Genomic DNA, 16,361 nt, shown 5'->3' on the forward strand with positions numbered 1-16,361 from the left:
CATAGCATTGACTACTTCACAATTTAGCACAGCCTTGAGTGCTTTTATAAAATGAGAAGATGTAGTCCCTGACAAGGGACTAACTAAGGCTAATAATTGGTTACTTTGTGTGCTGTGCGTAGCAGGTGTTTCATATCATAGCTTTTTTACATTTATAACATTTGTTATTACATTACAATTTATTCCACAGCTGTAATGTTGTACTGACCAATCAGAATACAGGAGTGCTTTCTGTTCTACAATACGTAATATTACAGTTACATTAATAAACAAAATAGCATCGAATGTACCACTACAACAGACATTGTAAATTCTTTATATGCACTGAAACATAAACCTATTCTTTTAATATGCTGAATGCTTTCACAAACATCACTGCATGCAATGTCAGAAACATACATCAGCGTGTAGACTGACCGTGAGGGATGTGCGTCTGTCATTTCCCGGCTGCAGTCTGTTAAACTCCTCGCAAAATCCTGTGAACTCCATCGGGGAGTGGGGGGGTGGCGGCGAGCGCTCGCTGTGGCTGTTACTGAGCGTGGACTCATCCGCTGTTATGATCTCCCAGCTCTAAACACACACACAGATGTGAAAGTCTGTCATTTGTCAGAGTGTTTGGAAGAAGTCACAGAACAATGTGTGTTTGTGAGTGTGTATACGTACTCAACTCTAGTTTGGGTACAAAATTGTCCCCAAAAGTGAGCTGAACCATCTCTTAGGCTTATGGTAAGGTTAATCTATAGTAAATGTAATTAGCTTTACATAAAAAATAGAAGTCTATAATATGTCTGCATTTAGAGAGCTAAGTGAACATGTTTGTTCAAGTGTGTGTGTTTAAATACCTCAGGTGAATCTCTGCGCTCATGGTTTCCGTTGTGTTCAGAAATTTGTCTGCGCATGAGGAATGCGCGCTGAGACTCGGTCTGTGTGTCCTGTCTTTGTTCATCGTCTCTCTGACTGTCCCTGTCAAACAGGACAAACACATTTCAGCGCTCAAACAATGACCCAGTTTAAATCTCTAACTAGCGCAAGTGTGTTCACAATGTATATTGGGTTGTGTGTTTAGAGTGTGTTGGTGTTGTGTATATCATTTAAAATGTACGTTGGAATTGTGTGCATGTGTTATATGTAATATGTGTGTTTAAAGTGTAAGTGCTCATTACTGTATGGTGGGTCTGTGCCACTGGGTGGTCCTGCTTTCATGGTTGACATAGTAGGTTCGGCCCAGGTTGTCCTGCCTCTCCTCCCAGCCAGGGGGCAGCACAGGCAGCTGGTGTGGCTGGTGCGGACTGCACAGTTCATGAGGATCCAAAACCTCCCAACCAGGCTACAACACAGAAATTAAGACTGCATGAAACATTCAGCCTCTCTGGCATAATTAGTAGCAAAATTTCACCATTTCTATTGCTCAAACTTTGGGTTGGGGTTTTGAACATGAATGGATCTCAACACAGATAGCACATCTCCAAGATGTCCATTTAAGGGTGTTTCACCTGGAAAGCATCGCATTCTAATTAACATCTGATAGACATCTTAAAAAGAGCTGATTTACATACATTCGAAATCATAAACTTCTCAAAGACATCAGCTGAATGTCTTACTGATATCTGAGAGGAAACTGATCTGTTAAGACTCGTTTCATTCATGTGTTTATTACTTTAATAAAATGAAGCCCCACAAAACAACAAATGTTGAGTATGATGACTCTCACAAGCCGTCAGACTTTATCGAGCTTACAGCACAAAATTGAGGGAAAAATAAGAATACACGGCCTTGGTCTGCCACCGCAGTGCTGTAATGACTTCTGGGATTTCAAATGGGTACTTGCGCACCAGTGACCATCCGATGCATTCTCGATATTTGGCCTGATCGAGAACACATTTGGGTATTTATATGCATTCTCGGTACTTGCGATCTTGAGTATTGGAATTGAACTTCGGCAGTGGATGATGACGTCAAACAAGTCCGTAAGAACACATAAGAACGCACATTGAGCATTAAGCCTCAATTCGCTGCAACTACAATACTATAAGAACGCGCAAAATGATTGGCAGGCAGAAAGCGTCAAAGACGGCGGCCCGCAGACACATATTTGTCTACAGCTGTCACAGAGACTGGTGAGATATCTCTCGACAATTATTTCAAACAAAACTGTATTAAAAAGAGATGTTTGTGTATATTTTCTGTTGTTAATCGCAGCAGTAATTCAAGTATTTTGTATGCGTTTATGATGCTTTTTCGGTGGTAATCGACAGCTTATTCAGCATAAATTGTACTGAACCCAGCACATTTCTTTAAAGAAACGTATTAGAATTCATACAAGGGAAAGTCACAAAAGGAATCTATATTACACTTTCATGGGCTCACCATCAAAGACAAACATTTGAGGGTGGTGCCACTCAAACCTACTTTAATTATGTTCTTTCCTTTCTAGAATTAACGGGTAAACATTAAAACACTTGTGTTTGTTAGGAAGGCTTACGTTGGTGTGTGATTAACATTTGAAGTATTCTTACATCCAGATTCTCGTTCTGTTCAGCGAGGTTGTCCTCCGTATCATTGTTTTTGGGCAGGTAAGTCATCTTCAGTCGTAGGTGACCTTTTACCCTGGACTTATGACTGCAACAAATACAGTTAAACAGATACATCAACAAAAGATCCACATCAAAACACCCGAAAAACGCTTTTAAATGCAAAACTCAGCTGAACTGTATCAACGGTGTTTACATGTTTCAAATGAATACAATACATAGCTACAAGGAATGACGTGATAGGAGGTTAAAAGTGCTAACGACAGCAACTAACAGAATTACACAAGTTAACATTAGGTTAAAACCCAACTGATGTTTGGGGAATAAACCATGCAGGTATCAAGGTGGTGAAAATAGTGTCTGAAATAACAGTTAAATCTGCAGCTAACCTTCTCGGGTGCAAGAGGAAGTCCTTGAAAGTGTACGGCCGTTCATTGTTTGGATTTTCTGTCTGTGGACATAAAAGGAGAAAACGCTTTTAACTTCTGCCTCAAGTTACATTCTTTATTTCTGTAATTCAACTCCATTTCTTTCACATTTAACATAATGCATTAAAATAACAAGAGTTGAAAACAGTGTAAGAAACAAAGTGAGATGTAACTGACATATTTAAGTCTGAATGTTCGGCCAACGAACACTCGGCCAACGAACACACACTTATAAAGTGAGTTTAATGTTCACAATGACTCATAATTAGGTGTAACTGACCAGGAGGTTTATTTATTTTACAGTGTGTTAAAATGGGAGTGTCTCTAAAGACATATGAGATAGACCTTCTAAAAATAAGAGCTAACATCTCATTTTAAACTATAGGCTTATTAGTGAACACGATACAACACAAGTCAGGAGCTTTAACAAAGCAGACAATTAATAAAACTGGGCCCACTTTATATTAGGTGTCTTTAACTATTATGTATTTAAGCATTTGATACAATGCACATACGTGTTGTTGCACTGGACTTACATTTAAAGTACCTAAATTTAATTACATTTGTAGTTACACTGTTAACCTTACCTCTAACCGTTAGGTCTGGGCGATATGGCAAAAAAATAAAATCTTGATTTTTATCGATTTGTAACATATGGATGATTCACGATTCAATTTTTTTGAACTTTTAAATGTAATCCAACATGATTCAAATTGTATGTTCTTTATTAGAATGCAAGGCAACTTAGGGGGCCTGGGTAGCTCAGTGAGTATTGACGCTGACTACCACCCTTGGAGTCTCGAGTTCAAATCCAGGGTGTGCCGAGTGACTCCAGACAGGTCTCCTAAGCAACCAAATTGGCCCGGTTGCTAGGGAGGGTAGAGTCACATGGGGTAACCTCCTCGGTGGTCGCGATTAGTGGTTCTTGCTCTCAATGGGGCACGTGGTAAGTTGTGCGTGGATCGCGGAGAGTAGCATGAGCCTCCACATGCTGTGAGTCTCCGCGGTGTCATTCAAAACTAGCCACGTGATAAGATGCGTGGATTGCCTGTCTCAGAAGCAGAGGCAACTGAGACTTGTCCTCTGCCACCCGGATTGAGGAGAGTAACCGCACCACCACGAGGACCTACTAAGTACTGGGAATTGGGCATTCCAAATCGGGGAGAAAAGAGGATAAAAAAAAAAAAATAACAAAAAGAATGCAAGGCAACCTGGTTAGAGAAATACAAGATCTTTTCATTACAGGAAACAAAGGTGTGCAAGAAAAATGTACAAATGCACCATAGGGGGAAGTTGTCAACAGATTGTAAATGTAAAATAAATTAAAATCTAATAAACCCAGATGTTCAGAAATAACAGAATAAGAAAACTGCTAAATAATTCTTAGCCAGTGAAGGTATTAATTTTATCTATAAATTGTCAAATTTATCTAGAAAGTACTCATTGTATATCAAACAATTTGTGTGTATATTCATAAACCACTGCAGATAGAGACGCACCCTCTAGCGGTTCACGCTGAGCAGTGCAGCAATATGAAATCATTTATCATTACAATTCAACTCGCAAAGTTTGTCAAAATGATCACTTCCCAAATGTTGGCTAGTAGATGCAGTACACTTGAAACACGTCACACAACAAAGCAATAATTAGCGATCTATTTGAAGCATCCTGGCAAAAGGAGCGGCAGATGTTTGATTCTCCATGATTTGAAATGAAGCACCCATAACTGTCACGTAACTAACTCTTTATTATGGGTAAAAAGAAAAGAAAGGAGTCCGTTCATCAGCATGCGCACGCTGAGGCCAGTTATGGTCTTAAGCCGGTGTATACCTGCATGATGGACGAAGCTGAGCTACAATCACACTGTGTACAATCGTACTGGGAATATTACCGCTGTCTTTTATATCAGTCTCCGTGTTGTTAACCTGCCACGTTCATTTGGAGCGCGCCACACACGTGCAACTGATCAGATCGGGAGTGGCATTAAGACAAGTGCTATGAATTCTTTTTCTCTTCCTTATTCAGCCTTTGGTGGATTTACAACATCTCTAACTACAGCGTTTGCAATATTTTTTTGCAAAATCTTGATTTCTCGATTTAAAAAAATAAAACAGTGTGTCAAAACGCAAATTCGAATTAAATCGCAAAAACCGCCCCGCCCTACTAACCGTAAACCTAACCCTAACCCTACCACTACTCCTAAACCTACCTGTACTTCAACCTCAGTAGTGGCAAATGTGAATTTTGAGAGAATTTTGCAAAACAACATGTAGTTACACAATAAATACATGGTATTGTATGTATTTTAATGTTAGTACATAGCAGTTAAAAACACCTAATATAAAGTGGGACCATAAAACTAGCATTTAATATGCATTATAAACACTCACTGGGATCGGATGTAGAGGAACATCCACTTGCCCGAGGAAATCATCTCTTGTCTGCAGAGAAAGAAAAAGTTATGTCAAGATTAGAAAAAGAATAACTTTAACAAAACCTTATGATTCTATTAGAAAGATAAAATCATCTTTACATCCATGACGGTAAATTCCTTCTAATTAATTCACCATTAGAACAAATGTAATGTGTTTCCACTGAATCTATTACAAATTTTGCATGCACACACACACGCACGAAACAAGTTAGTATTTACTGTATATAGATCTAATTTACATTAATTGTTCTTAATAACCCTAAAGTGTGAAACCCATCCTGCACTGTTTGTGCTATAGACATTACTGATACGATCACTAAATATCATATTAGATGTCCAGTGTCCTGTCGGTGCCCCTCCAAATATTGCAAATTTAACAGTCTGCTTTGTGAATAAAATAAATTACATTAAACACTTAAACCTGACAGTAGTTGTAGGAAATACTCTATAAAAGACGTCACTGTTATGAAGACACTGACCTTATCTGAGATGTTACAGTGCTTACATTGTTTACAGTTACATAAGTACTTGAGTTATATATATATATATATATATATAAACAAGGTTTTATAAAGGTAGCATTCCCAGTGGAGTATCCCTCAGACTGTGAGTGAGCTGCAAAAATAGAGTGAAGGTCAAAGTAGGCCAAGAGAAAGAGAGGAAAAAAAAAGAGAGAGAGAGAGTGAGAGAGAGAACAAAAAGAGGCGGAGAGAGAGTTTGTTTTCGGAAAAAAATCATTCCCATTGAAAAACCTTTTCCAGCTGGTGCCATTCATTTCAATGGCTGGAAGCACTTTAAATATATTTTTATATCAACCTTTATACACACTCTCATTATGTTAACCGAAACAATATGAAAAGTTAAACACACATTACCTAAATGAGGCATTCGTCTTTCAAAATGGTGTCAGACGGTTTTGTTTTATAGTACCTTAAACTAAAACGTGTCTATCAACACATAGGACTTCCTTGCAAATGACTGACCCACTTTCAAAAGGGGTAAATCATTTTTATTTTTTTTTTACAGCGTTTATAAAGCCATAATGGTGACTAAACCTCAAATGTATTCCCTCTTTTTTTATTGCCTGCCTCATATGTTTGTTCTGATTTTGGGTCAAACCACAAAGCAGTTCTGCCACTCTGCCGGGCGCCATGTCTGGTGTCAAGCCATGTCATTGAAGTTATTAAGCCAGCAAAGTGTAGTGCAGTATGGCAGAGTATAAATGAGCACAGAATAATAAAGCATAGCACTGCATAGTATGGTATACTATGATAAAGCATTGCAGAGTATAGCAATGCATGGTATTGCATAATAATACGACAAATGCAGCATAGTGATAGCTTAGCATAGCTATTGCAAAGTACCTAGCATGGCATTAAGGAGTCTATTGCGATATTGTATGACAGAGTCAAGTGTGGCAAAGTATAGTATAGCACAGCATAGTATGGATGCTGTAAGGTATGGCATATTGTGTCATGGTATAGCAGAGAATAGCATAATATCAGATAGTACAGTAGTGTAGAGGGCATAGTACAGTATAGTGGGAATGGTATAGTACTATATAGTATAGTGTAATTTAGCATAGCATTGTAGTGCAGAGCATAGCGTAGTATAGTATAGAACAGCATGAAATAGCAGAGTATAATGTAAATAATGAGAGGCATAATGTAGCAAACTAGGGTAGTGTAGAGAACAGAATAGTATGGTATGGTATAGTACTGAAGTATATATTAAAGTATAATATAGAACAGCATAAAATAGCATTTTAAAGTAGTGCAGTGTGTACGGTAGTATAGTATAATATACAGTAGTATAGTTTAGTATGGCATAAAATGTCAGCTGTGCGCTTTGTACACTGTGAAAGAGACCCACCCACACACACACCCACACACCCACAACCACACCCACAACCACAGTAGGGCTGCACAATTAATCGAAAAAAAATCGAAATCGCAATATGATATCATGCGATTATTACAGCAAAGGGCTGCAATTTAATTAAATAAATAAATAGTCTGCTCGCTTCAAAGTTTATTTGCACTACTCTGTCCAGTCTCTATTAAGTTAGAGCATTAATACAGTGTTTTCAGGGCAGTTCTGTGCTCCAAAACTCCATGTCATATTTACAATAACAGAAGTGCTCACAGTTCGGTTCCATTTGCTTATGTGCGCTAAACGCTTTATTTACACTAAACCGGCGCGTCCTGCGTGAAGCAGTATTTATTATCATTAGGGGCAGCAGCAGCATCTCAGTCTCCGACAGGCACAGATATCATTATAATAACGCAGAATACAAGATGGGGTATAATTCAAACATCTTTATTTAATGATTGCAGAGCACACAGCATTAACAGTAGCACCTGTAGAGTCCAGAAACCTGCGCTCATCCTCCGTTCTCCTGTCATCTGTTTACCTGTGAAAGCGGAACTAATATTACCAACACCAAACAAAATGAAAAGGAATGAACGTGCATATACTAAATCTATATAAATATTTAGATACTATAATATAATGCATTGTTAAATGAAATATAATAAAATAAAGAATAACAATAATTAAATAAAATAGTGACAAACTAACCAAAACTTTCATTTTAAGTTTAATTACACCAATGGGTTATCAGTTCAAATTCAGTTTGACATAAGCTTCATTCTTTAGGACTATCTTATATACAGTCGAGAACAGTTTGTGTTAGTCTATCTGTTTTTGAGGCATAGAGTAAAATGGAATATTTATTTAATAATATAATTTATTAATTATTTAATTATTCAACCAACCAGCAGTATTTTTTGAAAAAAAACAGATAGACGGTGGTTGGGTACAACATGAAAATGAAGAAGACAGTGTTTTTTTATTTATTTCACTGTTTATATATTTATTTGTTTGTGGGTGAATTGAAAAAAAAGGTCTCACTTTGGTTCAACCAAGAGTTGAGTCCTCTTAAAAAGAACCAAAAAGAGACCTTTCTTTCAATGTGAAAACCCCAGTAGCCATGTTGCAGTTGAACATGTGAAAAATATTACCATTTCTTTTTTTTTTTTGTCTATCATAATCGTAGTTCAAATTGCAATATTTTTCAAAATATTCGCAATATGACTTTTTGTCCAAATCGTGCAGCCCTAACTCACAGTGACGTCACTGCATAACACACGTGTCAAACTCGCTTTAGTTCATGTGGCCCGCGAGCTCATTTCTGAAACGTAGGATGGCAGGGGATCGCAACGTTTCACTGAACAATCAGTTAGTGCTTTCCTCGTGAATACTAATGACCCTTCCCCTTTCATCTGTATGTTTTGGAGCGCATTTTGCTCACTTCAAAAGCAGAATTAAACAGCACTACATGGATCAATTATCAACACGGCTCAATTATGGTTAGAGCAGCACGAGCGCAAAGCAGGTGCTTCAATTCGCACACTGGTCTCAACCGCACAGACTATTTTAAATGCGCTTGTAAATCAGTGAAGATGTGCGGCAGGGATTGCAAAACCCATTTGAATGCGGTGCAGAATCGTCTGTTGCAAAACTCTTATGTCTCGGTGATGAAACTAGTTACAAAAAAACAGCCCCCACATTCTAAATGGCGCTGACAAACTGAAAACAGGAGAAAACATAAATTAGAAGGCTTTTCAACTCTCAAATCACAACACAACGATTTAATGTAGTAACACTAACTGTCCGGTGTTGTGGGCCTGTGGACGCATGCACAACAGCACCGCTGCAGAAAGAAATCCTAAGGGAAACAATGGTATGGTAAATAATATGGTAGTGTATTGTATCGTAAAGTATAGAATAGTAGGGTCTAAGTTAGAATAGTTAAGTATAGTATAGCATAAAATAGCATAGCAGAATAGTTTAGAGTGGTATAATATTGTGTAGTATAGTATGATAAATAGTATGGTAGGGTATTGCATCGTAAAGTATAGAATAGCAGGGTCTAGATTAGTATAGTATGGCATAATAATATACCATAGTAGAGTAGTACAGAGAACAGTATAGCTTAGAACAGAATAGTATGGTATGGTGTAGTAATGTAGCATATACTGAAGTATAGTGTAGTAAAATATTGTATAATATTGTGTATGATAAACAGTATGGTAGGTATTGAATACAATAGTATAGAATAGTAGGGTCAATATTAGTATAGTATGGCATAACATAGCATAGTAGTGTAAAGCATAGTATAGTATACTATAGTATAATATAATACAGCATTGCATAATCTACCTGTAGCATAGTAGAGTAGTGCAGAGCATAGTATAGCATCATATTGTATAGTACTGCATAGTATAGTATAGTACAGTATAGAGTAGTAAAGTAAGTCCTGTTTTAAATGATGAACCTCATCTTTTGAAACAAGGCCACATGTTAGTGAAGCAAAAGTGGAAAAATGATGTGAAAGCAGCCGGATCCAATTGGCCTCGTCTGGCCAGGTAATGAGAGGGAAAACAGTAGGCTAAATGATGCCAAATGTTTAAAGAGAACACTTAATGATGGAAGCTCAAGAGAAAAATTTTCTGCTACATGATGAGCATGGCTGCTACTGCAAAACACACCTGACAAACATCAACATTTCCTGACAATAACTCAACACTCAGTTTTATCAGCGGAGCTGATGACTCAAAGCTAAATGCTGCCGACCAAAGAAAACCAAAGCTTGCGACCATTTCTTCTCTTTCAGAAGGAGATGGTTTACAAGACCCCATGATTCAAAATGTCGAGTTTTATGAGTTTTATTAACGACTCATCTTGTAGTCAGTGGCATATATGAATTTTTGTCCAATAAAATGCTTTCTAGAATGAGAATACCTCTCCTCCTACTTGCCTCTGACTAGCAACTTCAAGTAGCAAATCATGGTTCATGGCTGTTGGCTAAATAAAAAATAAAAAAAGCCCCACCCAAACTTTCCGTTACAAGAGGAAATACATCAACACAGGAAAGAAAACTGTGATTTTAGAAATGCTACATACAACAGTAGCTTAAAACAATGCCTATATAGCTATTTGTCTGTTAGTTAACATTAACCAACAGCCTGCGCAGCCTAAGTGAAATGAGCTGAAAAGGAAAGTTGTTTCAGTGGTGGACCAAATTATTTCATTTGATGAAAGATTACAAAGACATTTTTTCCTGAAATAATGTGCACCGATGAATCATGTACAATAAGATCAGAAATGAGCATGTACTCTAAATCTGTCGAATCCAAGATAAATTAAGCTGTTATTGAAAGAATTCTAATTATTTTCATAAATCTATTAGCTTTTAATGCACCACAGCAGGAGAGCCATTGCTAAAGACATAACAAGTGCTGAATTGTTGACTGATAAAATTAATCAAGCACAGAGACAATCTGTGGAAAAACACAACAACTGGCACACACATACACACACAGTCATCTACTAACAAAACCCCTGGCAAACACACACACACACAGTAATCTGCTAGCTCTATAGAAGCACTGATTACTTTGACCTCTGCCAAAGATCACACAGTCATGAGTTAACTAATCTGTCACTGAACACAAGGTGTGACAGTGTCCCTGAGCAGGACACAGAGGAATTGTAAGCTAGTTACAACCAGGTATAAAGTATACAAGGCAGAATTTTGCAAGTATGCATCTGAATTGTATTGTAATGTATTGCACTGTATTGTCTTACAGTTGCTGACATCTTCCTGGTATCATTTCTACACATCCAAACAACCTACAACAATATATTAAAAAGTATTCATATGGTCCAACATCACAAATGGTGTGCACAAACAACCAGCATACTGAAATTACAGCCTTCAAATTTGTATTAGATTACACAAGCGTACAGTGGCGATAAAGGTAACAGCCACTGGTAATTGCTTGTGCAACCTGTTTTCTAACACGCCGTTAAAATCAAAGGCACACAGAGAGAGTGCAAATTAAATTAGTGTAAGGGTGAGAAAGCAAGACACTTGATGATCTGAAAACATGCCCTAGCTAAGGAACGACCTGCTGGACAGAGAACATGTTATCCCTAACTGTAGAGTCCCCGCATCGTTTTGCCCCATCAACCCTCCCCCCAGTCAGCTGACCTTTGCCCCAACAGCTGAGACAGCCCAACAGCCAAGTGCATCCCGTGCATATCGTGTTGAACCCGTGGGCTGGACTGTGTGGTGCTCAGCCAGACTAACTGGAGTCAAGGGGAATATTTTAAGAGCTCTGTATTTATAGGCCTAGGGCTGTGGGGGACTCTGAGGGGCTCAGCTATCTATAATTATCCCCAAGGTAAATACTTACACTGACTGCAGAGTGTTAACAGATTAATAAAAACGGAAAACCCCTCTAAAACACGACATGTGCATGCAAGCGAGTAGTTTAGTTTTTCAGAGAAAAACTTGCACTTTGTTGCAAGTTTTTGTCTGCAAGCCAGCCAGCCTGAATAAATTAGTTCTAAATTTTCATGTGAATTTGTTATAATCTGGTCAACCCAAAATAATCCTTAATAAAGTTTTTAGGTAATTTCTCAAATGGCAACAACCATTGTAAGCATTTTTTTTTTTATCCCCCTTTCTCCCCAATTTGGCATGCCCAATTCCCACTACTTACTAGGTCCTCATGATGACACGGTTACTCACCTCAATCCGGGTGGTGGAAGACAAGTCTCAGTTGCCTCCGCTTCTGAGACAGTCAATCTGCGCATCTTATCACGTGGCTCACTGTGCATGACACCGCGGAGACTCACAGCACGTAGAGGCTCATGCTATTCTCCGCGATCCATGCACAACTTACCACGTGCCCCATTGAGAGCGAGAACCACTAACTGCGACAACGAGGAGGGACAATGTGACTCTAAACTCCCTAGCAACCGGGCCAATTTGGTTGCTTAGGAGACCTGGCTGGAGTCACTCAGCACACCCTGAATTCGACTCGCAACTCCAGGGGTGGTAGTCAGCGTCAATACAACAGGGGGCCGGGGTAGCTCAGCGAGTAAGCATTCTTATTAAATTGTGGGATTTATAATTTATGTTTAAAGGTTTCCCAAAATATCTAGAATTTTAATGTGATTTGAATTCAATTTCAGGGCGAAAGAGTAAAATTACACCCTTATGTACAAGATAAAACTAAGTGGTCTTACAAATACTTCTTTTCCACATGCTAACAGAAAGGCTTACGGTGGCATTTCTCTCCATGCAGGTTGGAACATGATCTTCTTTGTCGTTTGTGCCGCAATCCTTTAGAGTATTTGATATTCTTGCACCTGTGCCTTGAGATACATGAATGTGTACATGTGGAGGGCCATTATTAGAATGCATGCGTGCTGCATTTGAAACATGACAAGATATCTCAGTTTTAGCACAGGGTAACTCCAGAGAAATACTTCTGTGAAGGATGTGATGAGAGCCTTTTTTTAAGGACTTATCCAAATTACTGCTAGTTGGACAAGTGTTGTGTCTTCTTTCTGTCGATGATGACCTTCCGCTTGGCAGCATACATGCTGAGGTGCTACGGAACAGCTTTACCTTATGGGGTTCTGGTACGTTGTCTGATTGTGGGCCCTCAGGAGGTTTAGAACAGTCAACGTTAACCTTAGTCTTGGCAGAACCTCCTTTTCCTGTAGGAAGTGGTCGTTGGTTTGCAAAGTGTAGTAAAACGCTGGAGTGTCTTTCTGTTCGCTCTGGTCCTGATGGTTGTTCCGGGGGTACACTGAAATGCACGATAGGTTTGGCGTCTCTTTGCTCAGCCGACATACAGCTGGTTTTGGACAGCCGCAAACCATTAACTGCTGTGGCGATGGATCCCTTCATGTCATCTTGTGACGGATCCGCACTGGACAGCTGCATCTGATGAGAAGTTTGAAAGGAGCTTCGCGCAGATGGAGGGAGCGGCGGAATCATGGGAGATGCTACTGGACTAACAGGGGATGCAGGCGGCGAGGTACAGGGGCTCTGTGGAAAGATCACCAGAGAAGAGCAGCGACGCAAGGGTACCCTTGTCTTCCGCCGCAACACGGTCCTCTCCTGAGCCGCCCTTCGGTCTGAGACATCCGGTTCGAAGATGCTATTGCTGCTGCAGTAACCGGCATCACTCGTGCTACTGCTACAGGAACCTCCATCGTACGTGCTCCCATTTCCACCCACACAGCTCGCAAGCTCTCCATCCTCCCCGGCGCCACCGTCAATGTCGCTGCTTTGTTTGCAAGGCTGCAAGGAGATCTGCAGTGTGCTTTTTCTGCTCGCTTCACTTCCATTAACCTTGGGGATAAATACGGTGGAGTGCCGTTGTAAATTACCATACTCTGGTGACAAGGGAGGTAAAGCCAGTGCCAGCTGTCCCGGAGTAACCTTCATGTGGACAGAGCTGTGCGCCAGGCCCTCGCTGGAGCTACGGCTGGCAACAGTGAGCCCACCCTCCTCGGCATGGCTGCAGCTCTCTGACAGAGGGTCTGTGTTGCTTCTCCTTGAAGCGAAATGCAATCGCAGGTGTCTTGCCATGCAGACGAGCCTCCTAATCCAATGAATTCAATGGAAAGCACGACATGGCAAACCTGCTCACGAAATTAACAAATAAAATAAGACGTCAACGAGCAGGAAAGCAACTGCTCCTGGTCCAGAGCTGTGATCGCAATCATTAGATGTTGCACATAGCCAAAATAGCAGCGGTGACAACGGACATTCTTTCCAAAGCTCCTCAGAAGCTAACAGCCATGAGAGGTCAAACGCACCATAAAGAACAGCCGCTAACATATAGTTCTACGAGGACACCAGTTGACAGCCCAAAGATCTTCCTCTTTGAAGTAGGAGCAAACTTATAAAGCTTTACAGAGCAACTGCTCCATACAGGAACAATCCCTCTTGTTTGCAGAGGGCTCCACAGACCTCAGGAGTGCATCAGCTGTGCCTTCTGTAGTTTCGCAAGAACTGATTCAGGCATGGGTGCCCTCCCCCCGTCTTACCCTGCTGCAAAAATCAACAATCTGTGTGCATGCCAGGATGGAGAGAGGTGGAACTGCTTGCTCCTGTTCAAGCCAACCTCAACTCTGCTACCTCTTCTCTTGCAGCAGTGACAGCCCAGTGTCTAGAGTTTCTGCAAAGCTGCACCCCTGCTAATATTTTTAACCCACTAGGATAGAGTTACAGGAAATAAAGAGGAAGGGGTTTTGGCTTTATTTTGTATCAAACTGGGAGATTAGGTTTCCAAACAGCATTCAGGTTCTGAATCAACCAGTGTGTTGCAGATACGCATAGAACAGGGTGTTGAAACCGCCAAGCTCATAAACTGAACGCTTGGCTCAATTCTCTAGTTCCAACCATGCACAGCTTGAAGGCATAATAGCTTCATCTAAAAATTCAGTCAGGAAAACTACCCAAAGTAAACAAGCCAATTTGTGTGCTTCTGTTAGTGCCAAGAAACAGCCTCCAAGTCAAATACTGAGCTTGTTGTGCCCATTCTCACATGGACACATGCCACATCACGTGTCATTTGACACCCACTGTTGCAGCCATTTAAGACCATGTTTGTGTAAGAGACATGCCATCTCATCAGTCAGGGGCGATTGCACCAGGGGTAAGTGCAGTTACCATAGCACACAGGTCAAGTATATGAAACCTTACTTTTTCATGAATAAAAATGCAGTATATGCAAGATATAGGAAAATTTTAAATGGAATATTATGCTGTGGAAGTATTTTAACCATGGTCTTTTGTAAAATGACTGAACATAGTCTAATAATGGGCTTTTTTGTTTTGGGGAAAAACAGAGACCAACTACTCCTAAGAGCAAGAGTGTTAGAAAACGAAAATGCACTATACGCAAGAGAGAGAGATTGGAAAATTACGTTGTGGAAGTATTTGAATTACTATCCCTTGTAACACGACTGAACAAAGTCTAGAAACATTTTCTCAAAATGAGACGCAGATCCATAGTAAGTACACCAGAGCCGACAAAGTGCTAAATGATGTGTCACCCATCCTTTAAGCTACCACATTCCTAAGGAGATGGAAATAGCATGCATGCTTGGTTCATGCCAATGAACACATTCTAGCAATGACATGCCAGTTTTTCTTATATCCAATAACAGGGCTGACCTACCTGTCACATACAGGAGGATGAGTGCAGTTTATAGTCTTATCAAGACTTACTGTTCTATCATTAACACTGCTTCCTTTATGCAAGCGTTTGCTTAACCTTCCTCGTTATTCACGGATGACGCCGTCAGCGTGTGATGGATAGAACCCCCCCAACATGTGTCACGCGTCATTCACTTTTATGTGTTTTAAAGCAGTTACTTTTCACTTTTAACAGCACCCAAGGGTAGATTTAATTTCCCATACCAGCGTTTTATGGTGGCTACTTGCAAAAAGGCATCCTTGTTCATTCATTACACACTAGCTGCTGATTTTACATAGCCGAACTCAACACTAACATGCAAAATGGATTTGAGACTGCTAAACTACATGTAAGATTTTATTACCAAGCAAACACTTCAAGGGATAGAAGAAAGCATTTAACTTAACATTTTGCACCATTAGTGGCACCAAACAGAATGACAAAAAAAATAACGCTCCAAACTCATGCCAATAGCGGGGCCAATATTGCTGTATTACTTTACAATATTAATTTAATCAATAAGTGAAAGTGTCAAATAACAGGATGGTTACTGAGATTAAGCGAGTAGTATTCGGCTGGTCATGTGATTCTAACATGGCAGCCCCCATGTGCGGACCCTCTCCATGTAGAATAAAACAACTTTTATAAGGTTACTGATATGACTGGAGTCTTCATTGATCATGATTACCTTTATATATTGCAAAATTACAAATCATGTCTTTAGAAGTTCAACTTTTTTAATGAGGAAAAAATTACTGAGTGCAGCTTTAAATCAATTTAGCTGATTCTTCAATAGCTACTACAGCAAACATTCAAACACAGAATTTCACCACTATTAGGCTGAAAAACCTTTTCACACCTCAATTCACTCATTCACAAATCTCAAATGAATTTG

The 16,361-nt window shown here is 39.7% G+C and overlaps 1 protein-coding gene across 5 annotated transcripts in view; it reads right to left on the reverse strand.

Moving 5' to 3' along the window:
* The window catches only part of LOC127455983 (E3 ubiquitin-protein ligase NEDD4-like), a 48,407-nt gene that overhangs the window by 22,888 nt on the left and 9,158 nt on the right, over positions 1 to 16,361 (reverse strand). For 2 of the 5 annotated variants that reach the window (XM_051724218.1, XM_051724219.1), the window contains exons 6-11: positions 5,350 to 5,400; positions 2,921 to 2,982; positions 2,517 to 2,619; positions 1,164 to 1,327; positions 843 to 963; positions 418 to 570 (exon numbers count right to left, since the gene is read on the reverse strand). In XM_051724218.1, coding sequence (XP_051580178.1) covers positions 418 to 570; positions 843 to 963; positions 1,164 to 1,327; positions 2,517 to 2,619; positions 2,921 to 2,982; positions 5,350 to 5,400 — 654 coding nt within the window. Of the gene's footprint in view, positions 1 to 417; positions 571 to 842; positions 964 to 1,163; positions 1,328 to 2,516; positions 2,620 to 2,920; positions 2,983 to 5,349; positions 5,401 to 7,753; positions 7,787 to 12,531; positions 15,712 to 16,361 lie in introns of those variants that run through there. The other 3 variants (XM_051724217.1, XM_051724216.1, XM_051724220.1) reach the window with 3 other exon arrangements.

Source organism: Myxocyprinus asiaticus, chromosome 18 (assembly GCF_019703515.2).
Source record: "Myxocyprinus asiaticus isolate MX2 ecotype Aquarium Trade chromosome 18, UBuf_Myxa_2, whole genome shotgun sequence".
Taxonomy (NCBI): domain Eukaryota; kingdom Metazoa; phylum Chordata; class Actinopteri; order Cypriniformes; family Catostomidae; genus Myxocyprinus; species Myxocyprinus asiaticus.